This window comes from Leuciscus leuciscus (assembly GCF_965113295.1).
Source record: "Leuciscus leuciscus genome assembly, chromosome: 16".
NCBI classification, from domain to species: domain Eukaryota; kingdom Metazoa; phylum Chordata; class Actinopteri; order Cypriniformes; family Leuciscidae; genus Leuciscus; species Leuciscus leuciscus.
In genome coordinates, this window is record NC_138740.1 from 2,892,915 (window position 1) to 2,911,187 (window position 18,273).

Consider the following 18,273-nt stretch of genomic DNA (forward strand, 5'->3'; position numbering starts at 1 on the left):
GTGTGTGTGTGTTTATATCAGCATTGTAAGATTATACTGATTATACTATTCAAATCTAGTCACTAGGTCAAAACTATCTAAAAGTGATCCAAAAGTAGTCAGATTACATTACCTAAAATGTGTAATGAAATACAGTTTTCATATAATTTTTCATAATTTCATCTCACTGTAATTTGACTGATCTACTCAGCACTGGTCTTTTATGTAAAACACAAAATAAAACATCTATTTAAAATTGTGTTTTGACAATTTAGTTGAATAACTGATGACAAACAGGGCTTCTAGGGAAATACATTTTATGAATGTATTGAAGAAACGTCGTTATAATAACACAGATCATTTAAATTGAATGATTTCACTCATTTGGACTAGTCACTAGTCTGAAATGTCACGTCTAAACTTAGCAACAAGAGAAAGAAAGAAAGAAAGAAAGAAAGAAAGAAAGAAAGAAAGAAAGAAAGAAAGAAAGAAAGAAAGAAAGAAAGAAAGAAAGAAAGAAAGAAAGAATATTAAAGATAATTTTGTAAAAATCCCCCCCCCCCCCAAAATCCTAAATTAATTGTACCATATTAAAATGTAAAAAGTAAAGGGCACTGACTTTTCTACTACCTGCACATACTGTAAAAATGCAATATGTGTATACTTCATAGGCTATTTATTGAATGCATTTTATTTTTATTAAGTACATAGTTTACAGCCTTGTCTAAACTAAACTAAAATGACTAAAATCAATAACAGTGCGACTACAGTCAAAGTCAACAAGACAAAAATGCAAGGAATTCTATTTATTTCCTAGAGGTAACATTGGTATTTTTGTGCGTACATTAATTTGACATCATTTTATAGGATACATGCTACAGATTAAAATATACATAACATGTATGAGATTATTGCAGGATATATATTTAAATTGAGTGACATCTCTGCATTCTCATATCACTATTAAGGCTCAAACCCATAGGACCAGCATTTACAACCATTTTAAGACATTTCCATCATTCCGATGTTTCGGTTAAACGAAGGATCTTCTGTGCAGTGTGTAATATTGACACACAGCGGTTGAAATACATGGATAATGCAGTCCAAATCATCCAAATACAAAATATTGGAGTGTTAATCCTCCAACCTCCTCATACTCGATGCTCACGCGGGTTGCCAGATTGAGAACACGTGACACAACAGGAACGAGCGTGACGATCTTTACACTGTTAATCGGCTACTATATCTGCGTTTTAATATTCCTCTGATCATCATAGAGCTTTCTATGTGGGTTTCGAGGTTTATAAGGTAGTGTGGAATCTGTGATCTCTGACCCAGGTCGTTCGCTGCTTCCATAGTCGCGAAACTCGCGATACGCGGAGTTTCCCGCCAACTGACAACCCGGGTGTCGAAATACTATTGGGTAAATTGGCAGTGGGCGGAGTCACACAGTTCAAAACAAATCATACACTCCGACACGGAACCACATTTCAAAGCAGAATAAAGTTTGGCTGTAGTGGTGTTTTATAGATAAACAAGTATGTGAACTTGTGTAAGCCCTCCTTTAATATATTTCTGTGAGTTTGTTAAAATGTTTCATGTTTCAAAAAACAAAATGTTTCTCTCTGTCAAAACATTGACTATTTAAATATATTTTTCTTTGATGTCTATATCACCTACCTGTTTGTCTTCACCCTGACTCCCTTTTCTTTTCTTGCTTTTTCCTCAGATTCAAACTCAGTGTTAGTCTCAATGGAAGTGTCTTACATTGTTGATTGTTCCCTGTTTTGTAATGTACATGCTGCATTAAAGCTACACTGTGTAGGATTTTCTCCCATCTAGCGGTGAAATTGTTTATGACTACCAACTGAATATTACTTTCTAGCCCCTCCCATTCCGAGGGCGTTTTAACTCCTACGGTGGACGTATTATTTCAAATCTGCCGGCAGTCGTGAGTAATCTCCCCCTCGCATTCGTCACGGTGTCACTGAGTGTCAGAACGCGAGAGGCGAAGCTTGAATGTCCAGGTATGTCCGTCTTTGGCACATGTATTTTCAAGATGGAGGCGCAACATGGCTGCCGCCACTCGAGCGACTCGCTCGTATGTATAATAAATGGTAGATTCTACGCTCACGAGAATACTTGATTAGTTGGTAGAAGTAATTACACATTAATGAGCACATATCATTTTGAAAGAACAAAGTGTTTTTTGCTAAGAATCAACTTAAAAAATTACACAGTGTAGCTTTAATAATAAAAAAAAAGTATGTGAACTTTTTTCCTAAATATCTGTAAAGCAAACATATCATGGTATTTTAATGCTATAGTACAGCCAAAAAAACATACAGCACCTTTGATTACAACGATCTGGTTTTCTGTGGAAAGAAAGCATTTTGGATCAAAAAGAAACATCATCCACTACAAAAAAAAACTAATTTAATTAAAATAGTAAAATCATTCAAACAAAGAGCTGAGTTGATTGTTAAAAGAGTACAGATAGAGAGACAGATCAATTCTTATACATATATAAAAATTGAGAGTTAAGTGAAGTCTTCATATTCTTGCTGCCATAATCATCATAGGTTAATGGCCTTTCACAGAGTTGTTGTGATCCTGCTGTGTGATCCTCTGCTATCGTCATAAACCGGTGTTTTCTCCTCGGGGTAGTCGAGCGTTCAGGCCTGGAGTCCCAGAGATCGGGCCGTGTTCAGCACATCATCCCGGGTCAGGTAACACCCGCACAGCTGCCTCAGGCCCGTGAACGACTCTCTGCCGTGCAGGACACGCCAGTTATCAATGAACAGAACCTGCGACAAAACAACAGGAGCTGTGTTTACATGCACTGATTTACATCAGAATGAATACATCCAGTATGATTCTGAACGTCGTTTACACAGTGGTGTAAAGTACTGGAGTAAATGTAATTAGTTACTGTACTTAAAGGGATAGTTCACCCAAAAATGAAAATTAGGTACACTAGGGTGACCAAACGTCCTGTTTTCACGTCCTGTCCTGGCCGTCCTGGCTGTTTTTTATAAACTGATGAAAATGTCCTGGTTTTCATTATTTTTCATTGGGCCATTAAGCGTGTACTTTAAATACACGCTTTCCTTTGCACACAAAACATATGAAACCGGCTTCAGCTTCGCCCCGTCTTGTTATAATCAGCACGTTCCTGTTCCTCAATCTGCAGCGGCAAGCAGAGAGCACGTCAGAATACAGAGGCCTGTGTGTGTGTGTGTGTGTGTGTGTGTGTGTGTGTGTGTGTGTGTGTGTGTGTGTGTGTGTGTGTTCATCTCAGCCTCAGTGGTCTGTCACTGCTCGTCAATGTCAGAATATTTGAAATGACCAATCAAATCAAAGTAGGTGGACTTTACGTTTACAGAATTTTAGCAGCGTGACTCGACGCTTCAGTTTACGGTCAAGTGTGAGATAAGATGTAAGTAGCTAACAGCGTAAAAGAAAAAAAGCCCAAATGTAAATTCACAGATGATTTACAGAGAAAATTCCTGTGTTTTCGTTTCAGTCGGGAGCCGTGTAAAGCAGAATGCATGAACTTCAAAGCTGGCACGTATGGAAGCCCACATAAAGAAAGTATAGGCTACAAGAGAACATCAGGAGGATTGAAATTGTTTTTTTTACTGAAATAGTGTAGTAGATTTTTTATTTTAGTAATAGATTTTTAACCTATGGCCATGAAAAGAAATAGTGTCATGTAAAAGGTGTTAAAAGCTAAACTTTTTGTTTTAATAGTATTCTATTGTTGCAGGCCAAACATTGAATGGAAAGGATGTATTGCTTTATGTATTAAAGTACAATAACATAGTTGCAAGGTTGTGAATGCATTTGTCAAGTATTTTTTGATGCATTCACCACCAAACCACGCCCCCACCCCTTAACCACGCCTCCCCAAACCATGCCCCACCCCTAACCACGCCTCCCCAAACCACACCCCCACCCCTTAACCACGCCTCCCCAAACCATGCCCCACCCCTAACCACGCCTCCCCAAACCATGCCCCACCCCTAACCACGCCTCCCCAAACCACGCCCCCACCCCTTAACCACGCCTCCCCAAACCATGCCCCACCCCTAACCACGCCTCCCCAAACCACACCCCCACCCCTTAACCACGCCTCCCCAAACCACCCCCCACCCCTTAACCACGCCTCCCAAACCACACCCCGCCCCTTAACCACGCCTCCCCAAACCACACCCCCACCCCTAACCACGCCTCCCCAAACCACACCCCCACCCCTAACCACGCCTCCCCAAACCTCACCCCCACCCCTTAACCACGCCTCCCCCAAACCACGCCCCCACCCCTTAACCAAGCCTCCCCAAACCATGCCCCACCCCTAACCACGCCTCCCCAAACCACACCCCCACCCCCTTAACCACGCCTCCCCAAACCACACACCCCCTTAACCCCGCCTCCCCAAACCACACCCCCAACCCTTAACCACGCCTCCCCAAACCACAACCCCAACCCTTAACCACGCCCCCACCCCTTAACCAAGCCTCCCCAAACCACACACCCCCTTAACCACGCCTCCCCAAACCACACCCCCAACCCTTAACCACGCCTCCCCCAACCACGTCCCCACCCCTTAACCAAGCCTCCCCAAACCACACCCCCCTTAACCACGCCTCCCCAAACCACACCCCCACACCTTAACCACGCCTCCCCAAACCACACCCCCACACCTTAACCACGCCTCCCCAAACCACACACCCCCTTAACCACGCCTCCCCAAACCACGCCCCCCACCCATTAACCAAGCCTATGGTCACCCTAAGGTACACAGACTGTACCTGAGTCTGTGCATCTCTCAGCGTCTCTTCTTTGAGTGTGAGAGAGAGCAGGAGAGACAGAGAGTGTGTGCTTTCCATACATAATAAAATTTAAATTTGTGGCAAAAAATATGGACATAATTTGTCGTTTTTATCCTATTGTTTACTATATTTATTTTCTTGGTCAGTGTCGTTGTGGGTTTTGGTTCTACTGCTTTTTTCGGCTGTAAGGACCTTTGAAATAAAACTGAAATGATACCAATAATTGCACATCTTAGAACATCTGTCAACCAATCAGATTCAAGCATTCAACAGCCCCATAGTATAAGTAACAATCAGAGTATTTATCATAATGTATTTTTTAAGCTGATTGAGACGCATCCATAGGAAACTCTTTCAGTATTCTAAAATATGAGCCAGGCATGTTTTCAGACGGTCTTCACCAGCATGTGCGGGGTGGTGATGGCGCAATGGATAAGACACATGCCTTTGGTGTGAGAGACCCGGGTTCGAATCCACTGTGAGACACCAATGTGTCCCTGAGCAAGACACTTAACCCCTAGTTGCTCCAGAGGCGTGCGACCTCTGACATATATAGCAATTGTAAGTCGCTTCGGATATAAGCGTCAGCTAAATGAATAAATGTAAATGTAAATGTAAATGATACCTTGCCGGGTTTGAGTTTGACCCACAGCTCGTTCTCGGGTCTCCTCAGTTCTGTGGTGAGCTCCCTGTGAGCCACGTACCAGCGCCGCACCACATCATGAGCCACTGTGTTCATTACAGAACGGTCATAGTTATTATACCTGCAAAACAACAAAACACAACATCAGCCTTTGCTGTGTCTCATCCGTTTCACATGAAACGGGCCACACACACACACACACACACACACACACACACACGCCAGGGTCAGATATTTACGGGGCTTTGAGCAAAAATGCCACCAAAATGTATAAAAATGCTCCCAAAATTCGAGATATACAGGGCAAAAAATGGCGCTTATTTTTAATATTTATGAAAGCCTATAATAAAGGATGTGTGTTGATTTCCCGAACATCAGTACTATTACAAACGTGAAGCTTATTGATTTTATACAATAGTACAAAGCTAAAATTATATATGCATATGGCGTCTAGAAATTGTGTATATGTAGGCCTACGTTTTTTTACCAACTTTTGATGTTATTTCTAGCGAGAAATTACCATTGTAACAATTAAAGTCCCACTGTAGTCAATAATTGTATCTATTAAAACTCATTTTTGATCACCAAAATGGCATATTTAAGCGTTTTTTCCAGTGAAAAATATTTCTTCATGCCTTAAAATATCTTGAATGTAACTCGACACCCTTGCCTCATTTAGTTTGCGCGGTTCTATGAATATGCAAATGAGCCCCGCCTCCACTCACTCACTCAGCTCAGAGATCCACTGGTTGTAACTTCCCTAAATCCTAAAACATGTCCTCTATATTATCGCCAAACGATATATTAAAAGTTGTATAAATAGTAAACCCTACTTTACCTGCATACATACAGTACACTCATAAAAAGTAATACTATTGTTTATATTGTCACAAAATGTAAACTATATTATCGGCCAGCTCTTTATAGAAAAGTGGATATATAACAGGGACGTTTCCTCAGAGGAGGGAGGGAGGTAGTGTCTCCCTAATAAAATAAAACAAAGCAAATATTACAAAATTTGACATTAAAAAGCATAAAAATCACTGTTTTTATAAAGTAGCACTGCATACATATACTATATATAGCAAATCTCCACTACTATATTATCACCCAGCTCTAATCTGCAACATGTGACAATAAGGCATGAAAATAGTAAGATATTGTAATGATTAAATCATGATTTCATGTAAAGCTGCTTTGAAACAATGTGTACTATGAAATTAATTTGACTTGACATTACAAAAAGTCAAAAGTTTCACATCAAGAAAGCATTTACAAAGAAACACATCGGCCTCACCGAATCATGTAGACCTCGTTGTTCCAGGGATACACGTTGAGCACGGGGCCGATGCCGATCATGTGGTTGCGGTGATCGCTCAGGTTCTCGACGTACTCGTGTTTGATCGGCACGTGGGAAAGCAGCTCGAAGCTCCCGGGCGTTCGCTGGAGGACCGAGTCAGCGGCGTGGAAGCCGTCCACCAGAAGAGTCCTGCCGCCCGTTCCCTCGTGCCTCAGACAGTGAAACACCTGGATGCTGATGGACCAGGAGAAGGATCAAAACTTACGCTTTACACTGGACTTATGACACTCAAGTAAACTGATCACTAAGACATCAAGGCAATGTTTGTAATAAATCAATGCTGTACATTTGAAAATCATCAAATGTCTTTTTCAATGATCTATTATATTAATACTGTTAAACGTGCTGATTAATTAATCGTCATATGACAATTGTCATACTCAAATAATAATCAAGTTGTAGTTGTGGCTATGGCTGCTGGCAATGTAAATTTAGGAAGTGTGTTGCCCCACAAAGGCGAAACTTAGTAATTTTAGTCATTCACCATCAGAGCCTGACGACTCTTCTCTCTTGGGGATTTTCAGTATGAACACACTACTCACACTATTTATTAGGGGTGTAACGGTACATGTATTAATCTTGAACCTTCACAGTACAGATGTCATGGTTTGGTTCATACAGTCAGACGACGAATACAGTCACAGGCGATACACACTTCAATCCATAAGGGGGAACATGCGGTAATGCAATGCTGTTTGATAACCGCCACAACACGTAAAAGAGCAGAAGAAGACATGATCTACGTATCAACCTAAAATAAGAGTTCAGATGGTGACAACAGGTCTCACTGGTGCCACTGCCAATGTTAAACTGATAAGCTCTGCCATTTCTGATATTAAAATAAGTATTAAACTGATAACTGAGTAGGGAACTGTGAACACCAGTGAAGAAACATCAGTCAGATCTCTTAACTGTAATCTACAGTTACTTCAGTGGTCACTGTTTACTCTAAACTCTTATAATAGAACAGAGAGAATGTGAGTTTGAGTCCCTGTTGATCGACTACACATGCTGAGAGGAAACTGGATCTGACAGACAGGTGTTAAGACGATCATGGCTAATTGAAGGCCAACTATGATGTTCCTGTTTACCCGCAGGGTTCCTGAAAGTACGAGGTATCGGTGTGGCGGTCCAGTGCCAGCTTCGTGTAGGCTGTGTCTCCACGAGAAAAATCTGAAGTGAAGTTCCACATCCGCCCATACATGGTCTCTCTGGAAACAAAGAATTGCCTCATTTAAGTCATTTTAATTCGAATAAACTATTATTGTGACTATTTTCTGCAGATGCTATCAAAATCTCGGGGGAAAAAGTGTCACGGTTCTAGCATTGCCTGCCACCCCACCCCTCATTCCTGTTACACTGCAACAATTCTCTATTTATCTAAGTTTAACACTAAAAACAGTAAGGCATTGGTGGTCCTGTGACTAAAACGACTAAAAACGCTGTATTCTGCTGCCAGGCCAGTAGATGGCGATGAAACACTATAGATTGAACACTACTGGAAGAGTGAGCTACTCTCTGAGAGAACAAAGGCAATTAACATTTGAACTCGCCCTTAATTATCATCGAGTATTGTACATGTTTGGTATCATTTGAAATGTCTCAGTGCGACTGGTACAAATGTCTCATTTCCAGAGAAGTAAAACAAAAGGTAATAAGGTTTTTAAGAGTTTAGAGATAACTGGAACACAAAGGAAGACGGTCTCTAGACAAATGGTCTCCTAACCCCCAAAAGGTGTAACCTCTGAATGTAAATTCCCATTGTTAGCAGATGTTTCCATGTGAAAGAGGTCCTGTCTATATAATGAAATGCAACTAGAAGATTGCTGCGATTCTGTACCTCAGATGAGCCCGAGGATCTCAAAGACTTCAGCATCATGTATTTCCTAATGTCCGGTTCGCATCTTTTCTCTTTATTCTAGAGCATTCGATGTTATTGTATTGATTATCTTTGAACTGATTATGTAATTGGCATGATACACTTACCTGACATAAATTGTTACATTTGATTATTCTAACTGACTTTGACATTATTTTCATTAAAGAGTTAAAAGGAATAGTCAAACATTCGCTCATTATTAATGATGCATAGATATCATTAAAACCTTTTCATTTATGGAGTCAGATGAAATAACGAGAGAATACATAAGAGAAAATGTATTTCATTTAATCAAAAATACTTTGCCCTGCGGAAAGACAGTAACACGCAGAGACCTTCGGCGCTGGTCGGATGCTGGATCTTGACCAATCGAGTGCGGGCTTACAAACTAGATTCAACGGGTCAAATAGAGCTTTTATGGAGCTATTTTTAACTGTTAATGTGTTATTGTTGCACTAACTTGCCCTAAATTCAACACAAGAGAGACTTTCTCCACACACACAGTATGAGTTGCAGACACGTTTTTCCTGCCCTCTTTTGATTGACAGGATAGTCGGCCCTGATCATCGGCTGCTTTTAAACAACTGGCCAATGGCCGATAGTGAAAATAACAGCTTTTATCGGCTGATACTGATTACTGGCCGAGACATCAATGCATCTCTAAAAAAAAACGTTAAAAAAAACACCAAAAACCTCATAAAAGCAGCAAATGCAACTCTTGCACTGAAGTCCTGTTGTGTTCCGCAAAATAAAAAAACATCGGATGACATTAGGGTAAATACTGATGTGATTGATCATATGTGACCCTGGATCACAACATCAGTCACATGTCGCACGGGTATATTTGAGGCAATAGCCAACAATACATTGTATGCAGCACAATCGCCAACATAAATGAACAACTTTAAAGGCGATTTTCTCAATGTTTCGATTTTTCGATGTTTTTTAGATTCCAGATTTTCAATAGTTGTATCTCAGCCAAATATTGTCCTAACAAACCATACGTCAATGGAAAGCTTATTTATTCAGCTTTCAGATGATGTATAAATCTCAATGTAAAAAAATGTACCCATGTGACTTAGCCTGGTTAAAACCAGACCATTCTCAGTAGTAACTGAGTTATGGTCTGGCAAAGCTTCATTAATAACTCATTTCCAAAGGGGCGTCACCAACGGACGTCGCTCAAATGCCTCTGGGCGCAATTGGATAGACCTAAAACCAATCAGAGCGATCGTCATCGTGTAAAGCCATATGCTGCGTCCCAATTCGCCTAAGTTACACTACGCCATAAAAGTATGTACTCTTTTTGTGAAGAAAAGGTATTTACTTTTGAATGTGTAGCAAAAAAGTAGGCAAGCTTCGGGACATAGTACTTCGTCATCTTTATCGGACGGATCTGTCGCGTTCATCCTGTCACAAAAACTGCCCTGTCAATCATCTTGTCACAGTTAAAATCCTCTATTAAATCTAATTTAATTTCCTACCGTTTCGGAGAGAAATGTAGCAGCACGTTCATCTGCCAGCGGGTCTTTCATGGAGACTGTCCTCATGTGTTTGCAATTTGGATATAATAATGCATTTAAAAGTTGCTGCGCCTGGCCTGCGCAATTGGATAGACCTAAAACCAATCAGAGCGATCGTCATCGTGTAAAGCCCGCCCCAACGTTTCTGATTGGTGCCGCGATTTCGAGGGATTAGAAATGGGCTTGAATGAGCTCTTTGCCAGACTACTTGCAGAGAAAATCAAAATTTGCCGGAAGTTGTCTGGGTTTTCCCAGGCTACATGTGACCTGTTTTGTGGTCCATGGTTACATATGATCTATCGCCTATCAACACAGATCATTTTGGAGCAGAAAAACACGAGGCCTGACCTGATGAGGCTCACTCTTTGGGTCACGGTTTCTGTGGCTTCAAGGGTCGGTGGGACGTCTTCGACGAAGGCGATTCCATAAAGCAGGAAGCAGTTGAGGAAGATCTTCAGCTCCTCGTCGCAGCTCATGAACTTCTCCCAACGTGCACTGGGAACCCGAGCGCTGGTGTAGATATCAGCGTCCCACAGCACACGGGGTTGCATGGCACTTCTCTTCTGGCCCTCGTAGCTGTTCTGCGCTAGCCATGCTAGGCTGTAGGGCGTCACGTGACCATCTGGCCCTGGAGCGGGTCACAAAACACTTCATTAAGTCAAGTCACCTTTATTTATACAGCGCTTTTTACAATACAGATTGTTTCAAAGCAGCTTTACAGTGATAACAGGAAAATAATGCAACAAAGTTTGTTTCTAGAAGAAAATCACTTCATTAGAAGATAACATATGAGTCCAGACTTCATCAGTGTTTATCAGTGGAGAATGCTACTAGTGCAGTGACATGCACATCAGGATATCTCTGAACCTTTAAAGGGATATTCGCAATTTATTGTCATTCCTCACTAGGGCTGGGTACCGAGTTCGATACTTTTTAGGTACCGACCGAATTGCCTCGATACTATCGAGTATAGAAAAATGACTTGTTTTTCGGTACCAGATTTCGATACCTAAGGGGTTAACTCGTCAACGTCAGTGCTCAAACAAATACATATGAAATGCACAACGACACGCCTAAAGTCGCTCACGCACATACACGCAAACTCTACACACACGAGACGCGCGGAACTCTGCGCACATACTCATATGAGACATACGCGCACACAAACTGTCCACGCACATACTCGTATGAGACGCGCGCGCGCACACAAACTGTCCACGCACACATTCTCATATGAGACGCGAGCACACACACACAAACTCGCGCACATACTCAATGAGACGCGAGCACACACACTCACAATACCTTAAAGATGTGGAAAAGCCGATCAAAAGTGTGGATACATTTCTCCAGGCTCGATGCCAAGCGTGCGATGCAGTATTTGCGGTAAAATAATTGCTGCAAAGACCGGTACCGCGACAGATATGATGAAGCCCTTGACAGTGCACGGAGTAAACATAAGAGCAGAAAGTTGCTCCGTCTTCGACTGGTAAATGAAGAGATACCTTGTTGATCACTCTGACAGTGTTTATATAGCAATAATGACTACTGAATGTACACTGCCGTTCAAAAATGTGTTGGTCAGATTTTTTTTTTTCAGTAAGGATGCATTAAAGTGATCAAAAATGACCTTAAAACATGTGCAATGTTACAAAATATTTCTGTTTCAAATAAATGCTGTTCTTTTGAATTTTTTATTAATCAAAGAACCATGAAAAAATTTATCAGTTTCCAAAAACTGTTTTCATATTTCTGAAAGATCATGTGACACTGAAGTAATGATTTTGAAAATTCAGCTTTGACAACACAGGAATAAATTACATTTTGGAATATATTCAAATACTATTTTAAATTGTAATACTATTCCACAAAATTACAAGTTTTACTGTATTTTTGATCAAACAAATTCAGGTTTGGTGAGCATGAGCTCTTTATAAAAAAAATATTTTGTTCCTTTGTGCTTTTTTTTTGTTTTGTTCCTTTGTGCACTGACTAAGGAGCATGAGTCAAACTGAAAAAATAAAACCAAAGTTTTTCTGAGGTAAAGTGTTATGTAATCTTGTTAAAATGGATTTCATAAAATTGGTATCGAAAAAAGTATTGTTCAGGAACCGGTATCGAAATCAAGGTATCGGTATCGGTATTGGTATCGAAATTTTTTTAATGATACCCAGCCCTATTCCTCACAAACTACATCTCCCATAATTCTCTGCCTGGACTAATTAGCACTCATTGTTTTCACCTGTGTCTCATTGCCTTGTTTAACTCACACTATAATAGCCTGGTTTTCACATTCATTCCCTGCGAAGTCTTTCTTGTTTAGTGTTACACTGTATTCACTCTGTTGACTTACAATAGAACTAAACGGGACCAATTTGTAAATGTTAAAATATTCAGTTGTAAAGGAGAGCACTTTTTGACTGTCTCAGTTTGTGTAAATCCAATTAGGGTTTAGAGTATTTATTTTTCCAACATTTAATTTTATACATGTCTAGTACAATTATGCAAATTTGTTTCATTAATACATTGTATACTTTTTTTTCTTGATTTTGAAGTGAAACGTGACAACATGCCCCATATGATCATATGACAGAATAAAATGTTATCTGATCTAATAAAAAAATACACAAGACTAACTAAAATATTTGGTCAATAAAATGCAATTATTAAATTTTTCATATAAAATAATGGCATTTTTAATAATTAAAAATAAAGTCATTTTTGATTTTGACAACAAATATATACAGCATAGTTCAAAACATTATAATAATGAATAATTTCGGAAGATTGACTCTCAGTCTTTATTCACCTTTTTCTCATGGTTTCTCAATAGAATTCATAAAACTATAGAATAGAATATCATAGTTCTAATAGTATTGTAACAGAGTGTGACAACATGCCCCGCCTGCACAACTGGGATTTTAACCCGGCGAGTGTCTTCTGCTCGTTAGATCAGCATTAAAGAACAGATATAAGATTAAAATAATATCAGATTTGTCCAATTTTAAATAAACACAAAAAAACAGACATGAAAAATTAATTTAGCTGTGGTTAAATAAATGTTCAGTGATATCTTCCATAGATTTCTTAATTTTGGTGCAATTTTTTCTCTATATAGTGTTGATATGGCATCTAGTCAATACACTAAGTTGTGTGTGGACAGTTTTAAACCATGTGTGTTATAAGCGTTCACCCCTATAGCCAACAATATGACAAAAAAAAAATTGCTTGCTAACCTTTCCTATGTAAGGTTATCCAACTTTACAACTTCATCGCCATGACATCACAACACAACACTATAAACCCTGAACTGTAACTGTAAAAATTATTATTTAAACAGCTTTACAACACAAATTATACACAAGCGTTCACAGAAGAATTCATGTTAAGCATATAATTCAGTTTTTCTCCCCAAAAAATAAGCTTAAAGTCCCCCTGTGGTGAAAATCCAGCATTTAATGTTTATATGTCTATGTGGTGTTTTTAAAATGCTTTAAGACAAACCATGTGTAAGTTCATAAGTCGACAGCATTGCTGAGTATTTTCTCCTTAAAACTGCAGTGAACCAAAGACAGTCTCAAAAACACGCTTTGAAATCGCTGGTGTTTCTGACGTCACAAACTACCTTGTAACCAATCAGATCAACGTGTGATCGTCCACCAGTGGATCTCTGAGCTGAGCGTGTGAGTGGAGGCGGGGCTCATTTGCATATTCATAGAGCCACGCATACTAAATGAGGCAAGGGTGTCGAGTTACATTCAAGCTATTTTAAGGCATGAAGATTTTTTTTACAAGGGAAAAAAACTTTTAAAAATTTAATTTTGGTGATCAAAGATGAGTTTTAAGGTAAACAATTATCAACTACAGGGGGACTTTTACTATTATTGTACCCGACAGCAAATAAAAAAATGATGCCTGCATCATTCAAGTCTTTTAAAGGGATAGTTCACCCAAAAAATGAAAATTCTGTCATCATTTACTCACCCTTATGTTGTTGCAAACCTGTATGAGTTTCTTTCTTCTGTTGAACACAAAAGAAGATAGAGTGAAGAATGTTGGTTGACGGTGGCCATTGACTTCCATAGTAGGAAAAAAAATACAATGGAAGTCAATGGGGTCCAACTGTCTGGTTACCGACATTCTTCAGGATATCTTCTGTGTTCAACAGAGGAAAGAAACTCGTACAGGTTTGCAACAACAGGATGGCCGTTTTGGGGTGAATTGTCCCTTTAAAGCCCTTTTCGGACTGGATTGGTTTTTAAACGACGTTGAATAACAATTCTTATCACACAATCACTGTGATTTTATTTGCCAATCCAGACGGGACAAACGTCTCCGTGTTTATCACTGAGGCAGGAGTGTGTGTTTTCTAGATGTCATGACGTGCTTGTGCACATAAAGTCCCAGTGATATAGGTCTCCTTAATTCATTTTATTGCATTACTTTTTCATCCGATGCAGTCCATGTTGCAATGACCAGCAAGATTAGAGTGCAAACGGTAGCTCAGGTTAGTCAGAAACACATGTGGAGAAGTAGAAATCATTCACTTTGGGACAGGATTAGATTTCCCAGAGGAAAAACAGCAGGTCGTTTGCTCTGGAATTTTTACGATTGTGTGAGAAAAACAGACTTGGCATTCAGACAGGGTTAAAATCTCAAAGTATATCTGTGAAACACAAACTTCTCCAAGAAAACTAGTCCTGTCCGAATAGGAAAAGTGCTACCTAAAAATAAACTGACAGTATTAAATATGTTATATATATATGATTATATATATACAGTATATATATATCATTATATATGTTATAAATATTAAATATGCAAGAGCTATTGAACTCAGTGCAGCCGTGTTAGTGTCAGAAATGGCTGTATTAATGATGTGCACAATGAAGGAAATAATATAAGGACAATAATCCAGCTTTTAATGTTGTTTATATGTCTATGTGGTGTTTTTAATATGCTTTAAGACAAACCATGTGTAAGTTCATAAGTCGACAGCATTGCTGAGTATTTCCTCCTTAAAACTGCAGTGAACCAAAGACAGTCTCAAACACACGCTTTGAAATCGCTGGTGTTTCTGACGTCACAAACTACCTTGTAACCAATCAGATCAACGTGTGATCGTCAACCAGTGGATCTCTGAGCTGAGTGAGTGAGTGGAGGCGGGGCTCATTTGCATATTCATAGAACTGCTTATACTAAATGAGGCAAGGGTGTCGAGTTACATTCAAGCTAATTTGATATATTATTTCAAGGGGAAAAATACTTTTTTTGGTGATCAAAGATGAGTTTTAAGGGATAAAATGATCGACTACTGGAGGACTTTAACTATATTATTAAACACCAGTTGATTGACAATCTTAGGCCAAAGTATCACAGACACTAAAGTCATGAGAAAGTGTTACTATGTAACTGATTTAAAGTGAATCTCACATGGTCTCTCTGCTGAGTTTCGTAAGAGTCAAAGTTCTGTCGGACTCTCGCGGAGCCTTATCTTTACTTAGGAAAGAGATATCCATCTTTGTTTGGGAAGAGTGTTAAACTTATCTAAGCACAATAAGACCACAGTCTCTGAGGAGAGGACTGACACATGAACACACAGGTCAAGCTGGTTCATCTTCCTATCCCAATATTAAGCAATCTTGCATAAAACAGTGCACGTTATGTAAAGGTGCCATTTAAATCCAATTTGGTTTGGTTCGGTTTTGAAAACCAGGATGTTTACCAGGGAATAAATAAATGTGGAACAACAACCAATGAGAAAAATCTCAATCCTTAATGGTTAGATAACCGAAAACTGAAAACTATCTTCATCCTCTTTTCAACAACGGCTCACACGTCCGTCAAGCTCCAGAAAACAACAACAAACGTTTGAGTAATCCATATTTGTCAGTGAAGATATATTTGGCATCTTTCACATCAAACCTGGCGAGAACAGATCAGAGATTTGGCCGAGGATAAGATTATCAGTGAATAACTGTCGAATACACATGAGACTTATACAAAAATCCGTTACATTTACGGTTAAAAAACGGCAGCTGTGGTTGCCAGATATTTACCGTAAAAAATATTTACGACTTAACTTCAATTTACAGTAAAAAACATATTTCATTATGTGATATATTGTTAATTTACCGACCTATTAAAGTACTAATATCTGTTTTGTACTATTGTAACACACTGACAACAACCAATCACAGTGGTGTTGAGAGTCACATGATCAATCAAAGCTCATCACAAGCAGCTTTTCCACAAAACAGTTAAAGGGGTGGTATAATGGCCTTTTCAACAAGATGTAAAATAATTCTCTGATGTCCCCAGAGTGTGTGTGTGAAGTTTTAGCTCAAAATACCCCACAGATATTTTTATATAGCATGTTAAAGTTGTCACTTTTTGAAGGTGAGCAAAAACGCCTCGTTTTGTGTCTGTCCCTTTAAATGCAAATGAGCCTCTGCTCCTGGCACAGAGGGCGGAGCTACAAGAGCTTGATAATCTATAAATCATGTTCCGGGGGCGGAGTTTATGTAATTTTTAGGGTTAGTGATGTCACTAACCCATGAAGAAGCTCATTGTAGTCTCTATCAGCCGTTTGTTGTAGTCCTTAAAAAGCGATTTCTGTAAAAGCAAATATCTCCCTTTGCTTTGAACTTTGAGCTTCGTAACTTTGCAGATGTTGTTTATGCTCAAACAGCAACATTACACACTAACTAAAGCTAGAAAAGTGAAATCATAATCAACCACCCCTTTAATACTAATATACAGAAGCTGCACAGTGTCATTCACACACACACACACACACACACACACACACACACACACACACACACCAAACACCATGGTAACACACATGACATTTTAAAAATGCAATAAACATTCATTTAACAACAGTAAATGTAACATAAAACCCGGATGTACAAAACTGATTAGAATAAACTAAGAAAAACTATGAAGAAACAGTTATTTCAACAAAAACAAATCAAGTGTGAACTGTCACGCAGGGAATTGTGGGAATGTCAATTTACGGTTTTTCACTGTAAATTATACAATTTGTTCTTTTTCACGTCCAACCACTTTATAAGTTGGAAAACTGTAAAATGACATTAAATGTACTGTTAGATCTATCATTATGTTATGTACCGTGTATATAGTACGGAAACTTTCTGTTTTTCACCGTAGCATTTTTACAGTGTTTCACCGATAAAATTCCTGATCATTTTAGTTTTTTCAGTCCTTCTAGAAAAATGCGGCGTTTTTTTGTGATTGTTGCAGGCAAAAATCCTTGATTATGCGGCACGTTTTCTTAAAAAATGCGATGGAATATGCGGGATATTTATGCAATTTTATGCGATGAAATTGCGGGAACTTGCAAAAACTGCGGTTTGATGAAATAGAGAAACAAAAAGTGATTCCCCCAACACCCTGTTCTCACTAGGCTACTACCTTAATGTAAAGAGTCATTTCTTATTACTTCCTATGATAAGCAAGCATATACATCACAGAAAGTGCTGGGAATATTTAAGTAAGACCTTATGCGCCAGAGAAACGAGGGCGCCGCCATCTTTAGAATATTGTCTTTTAACTTCCGGTTTTGCGGTCGCTCTGTATATTCCTATGGCATCGCTGTCCAGGAGTAATTACCTTTGAAGTGGATTTACTTAATGTAAAGTTAACGAAAGTTATCATGAGGACTGTAATGTTTAAAGCAGATGACTTAACAAATGTCAGTCGACCGGGAAGATTTTAAAACGAGCCGTTCATTAATAAACACGCAAGATCACTGTGAAAATACAGACCGGAAGTCAAAAGACAACAAGCGCAGCGCTGAAAAGGGGCGGGGCTACATAAGGTCTATACTTACAACTGTAATAACGTCACTTCATAACGTTCCCATGGCAACAGGGGAAAATGGCTGCTCTTGTGTGAAGTAAACGCAACATTTTTCAACTTTCTGCTAAGAAAATCTAATTTCTGCTAAGGAAATCGGCAATTTATGCGGCGAAAGTGCGACGTATTTGAAAAAAATGGATATGCGGACTAATAATATGCGGCGATAA

At 39.2% G+C, this 18,273-nt stretch overlaps 1 protein-coding gene across 2 annotated transcripts in view; it reads right to left on the reverse strand.

Annotated features, from left to right (window-relative positions):
* Positions 1-770: 770 nt before the first annotated feature.
* The window catches only part of tmlhe (trimethyllysine hydroxylase, epsilon), a 19,979-nt gene continuing 2,476 nt past the window's right edge, over positions 771-18,273 (reverse strand). For both annotated transcript variants that reach the window (XM_082141384.1, XM_082141385.1), the window contains exons 4-8: positions 10,568-10,847; positions 7,909-8,028; positions 6,755-6,991; positions 5,440-5,578; positions 771-2,786 (exon numbers count right to left, since the gene is read on the reverse strand). In XM_082141384.1, the coding sequence (XP_081997510.1) occupies positions 2,655-2,786; positions 5,440-5,578; positions 6,755-6,991; positions 7,909-8,028; positions 10,568-10,847 (908 nt within the window). In that variant the 3' untranslated portion in view covers positions 771-2,654. The remainder of the gene's footprint in view (positions 2,787-5,439; positions 5,579-6,754; positions 6,992-7,908; positions 8,029-10,567; positions 10,848-18,273) is intronic.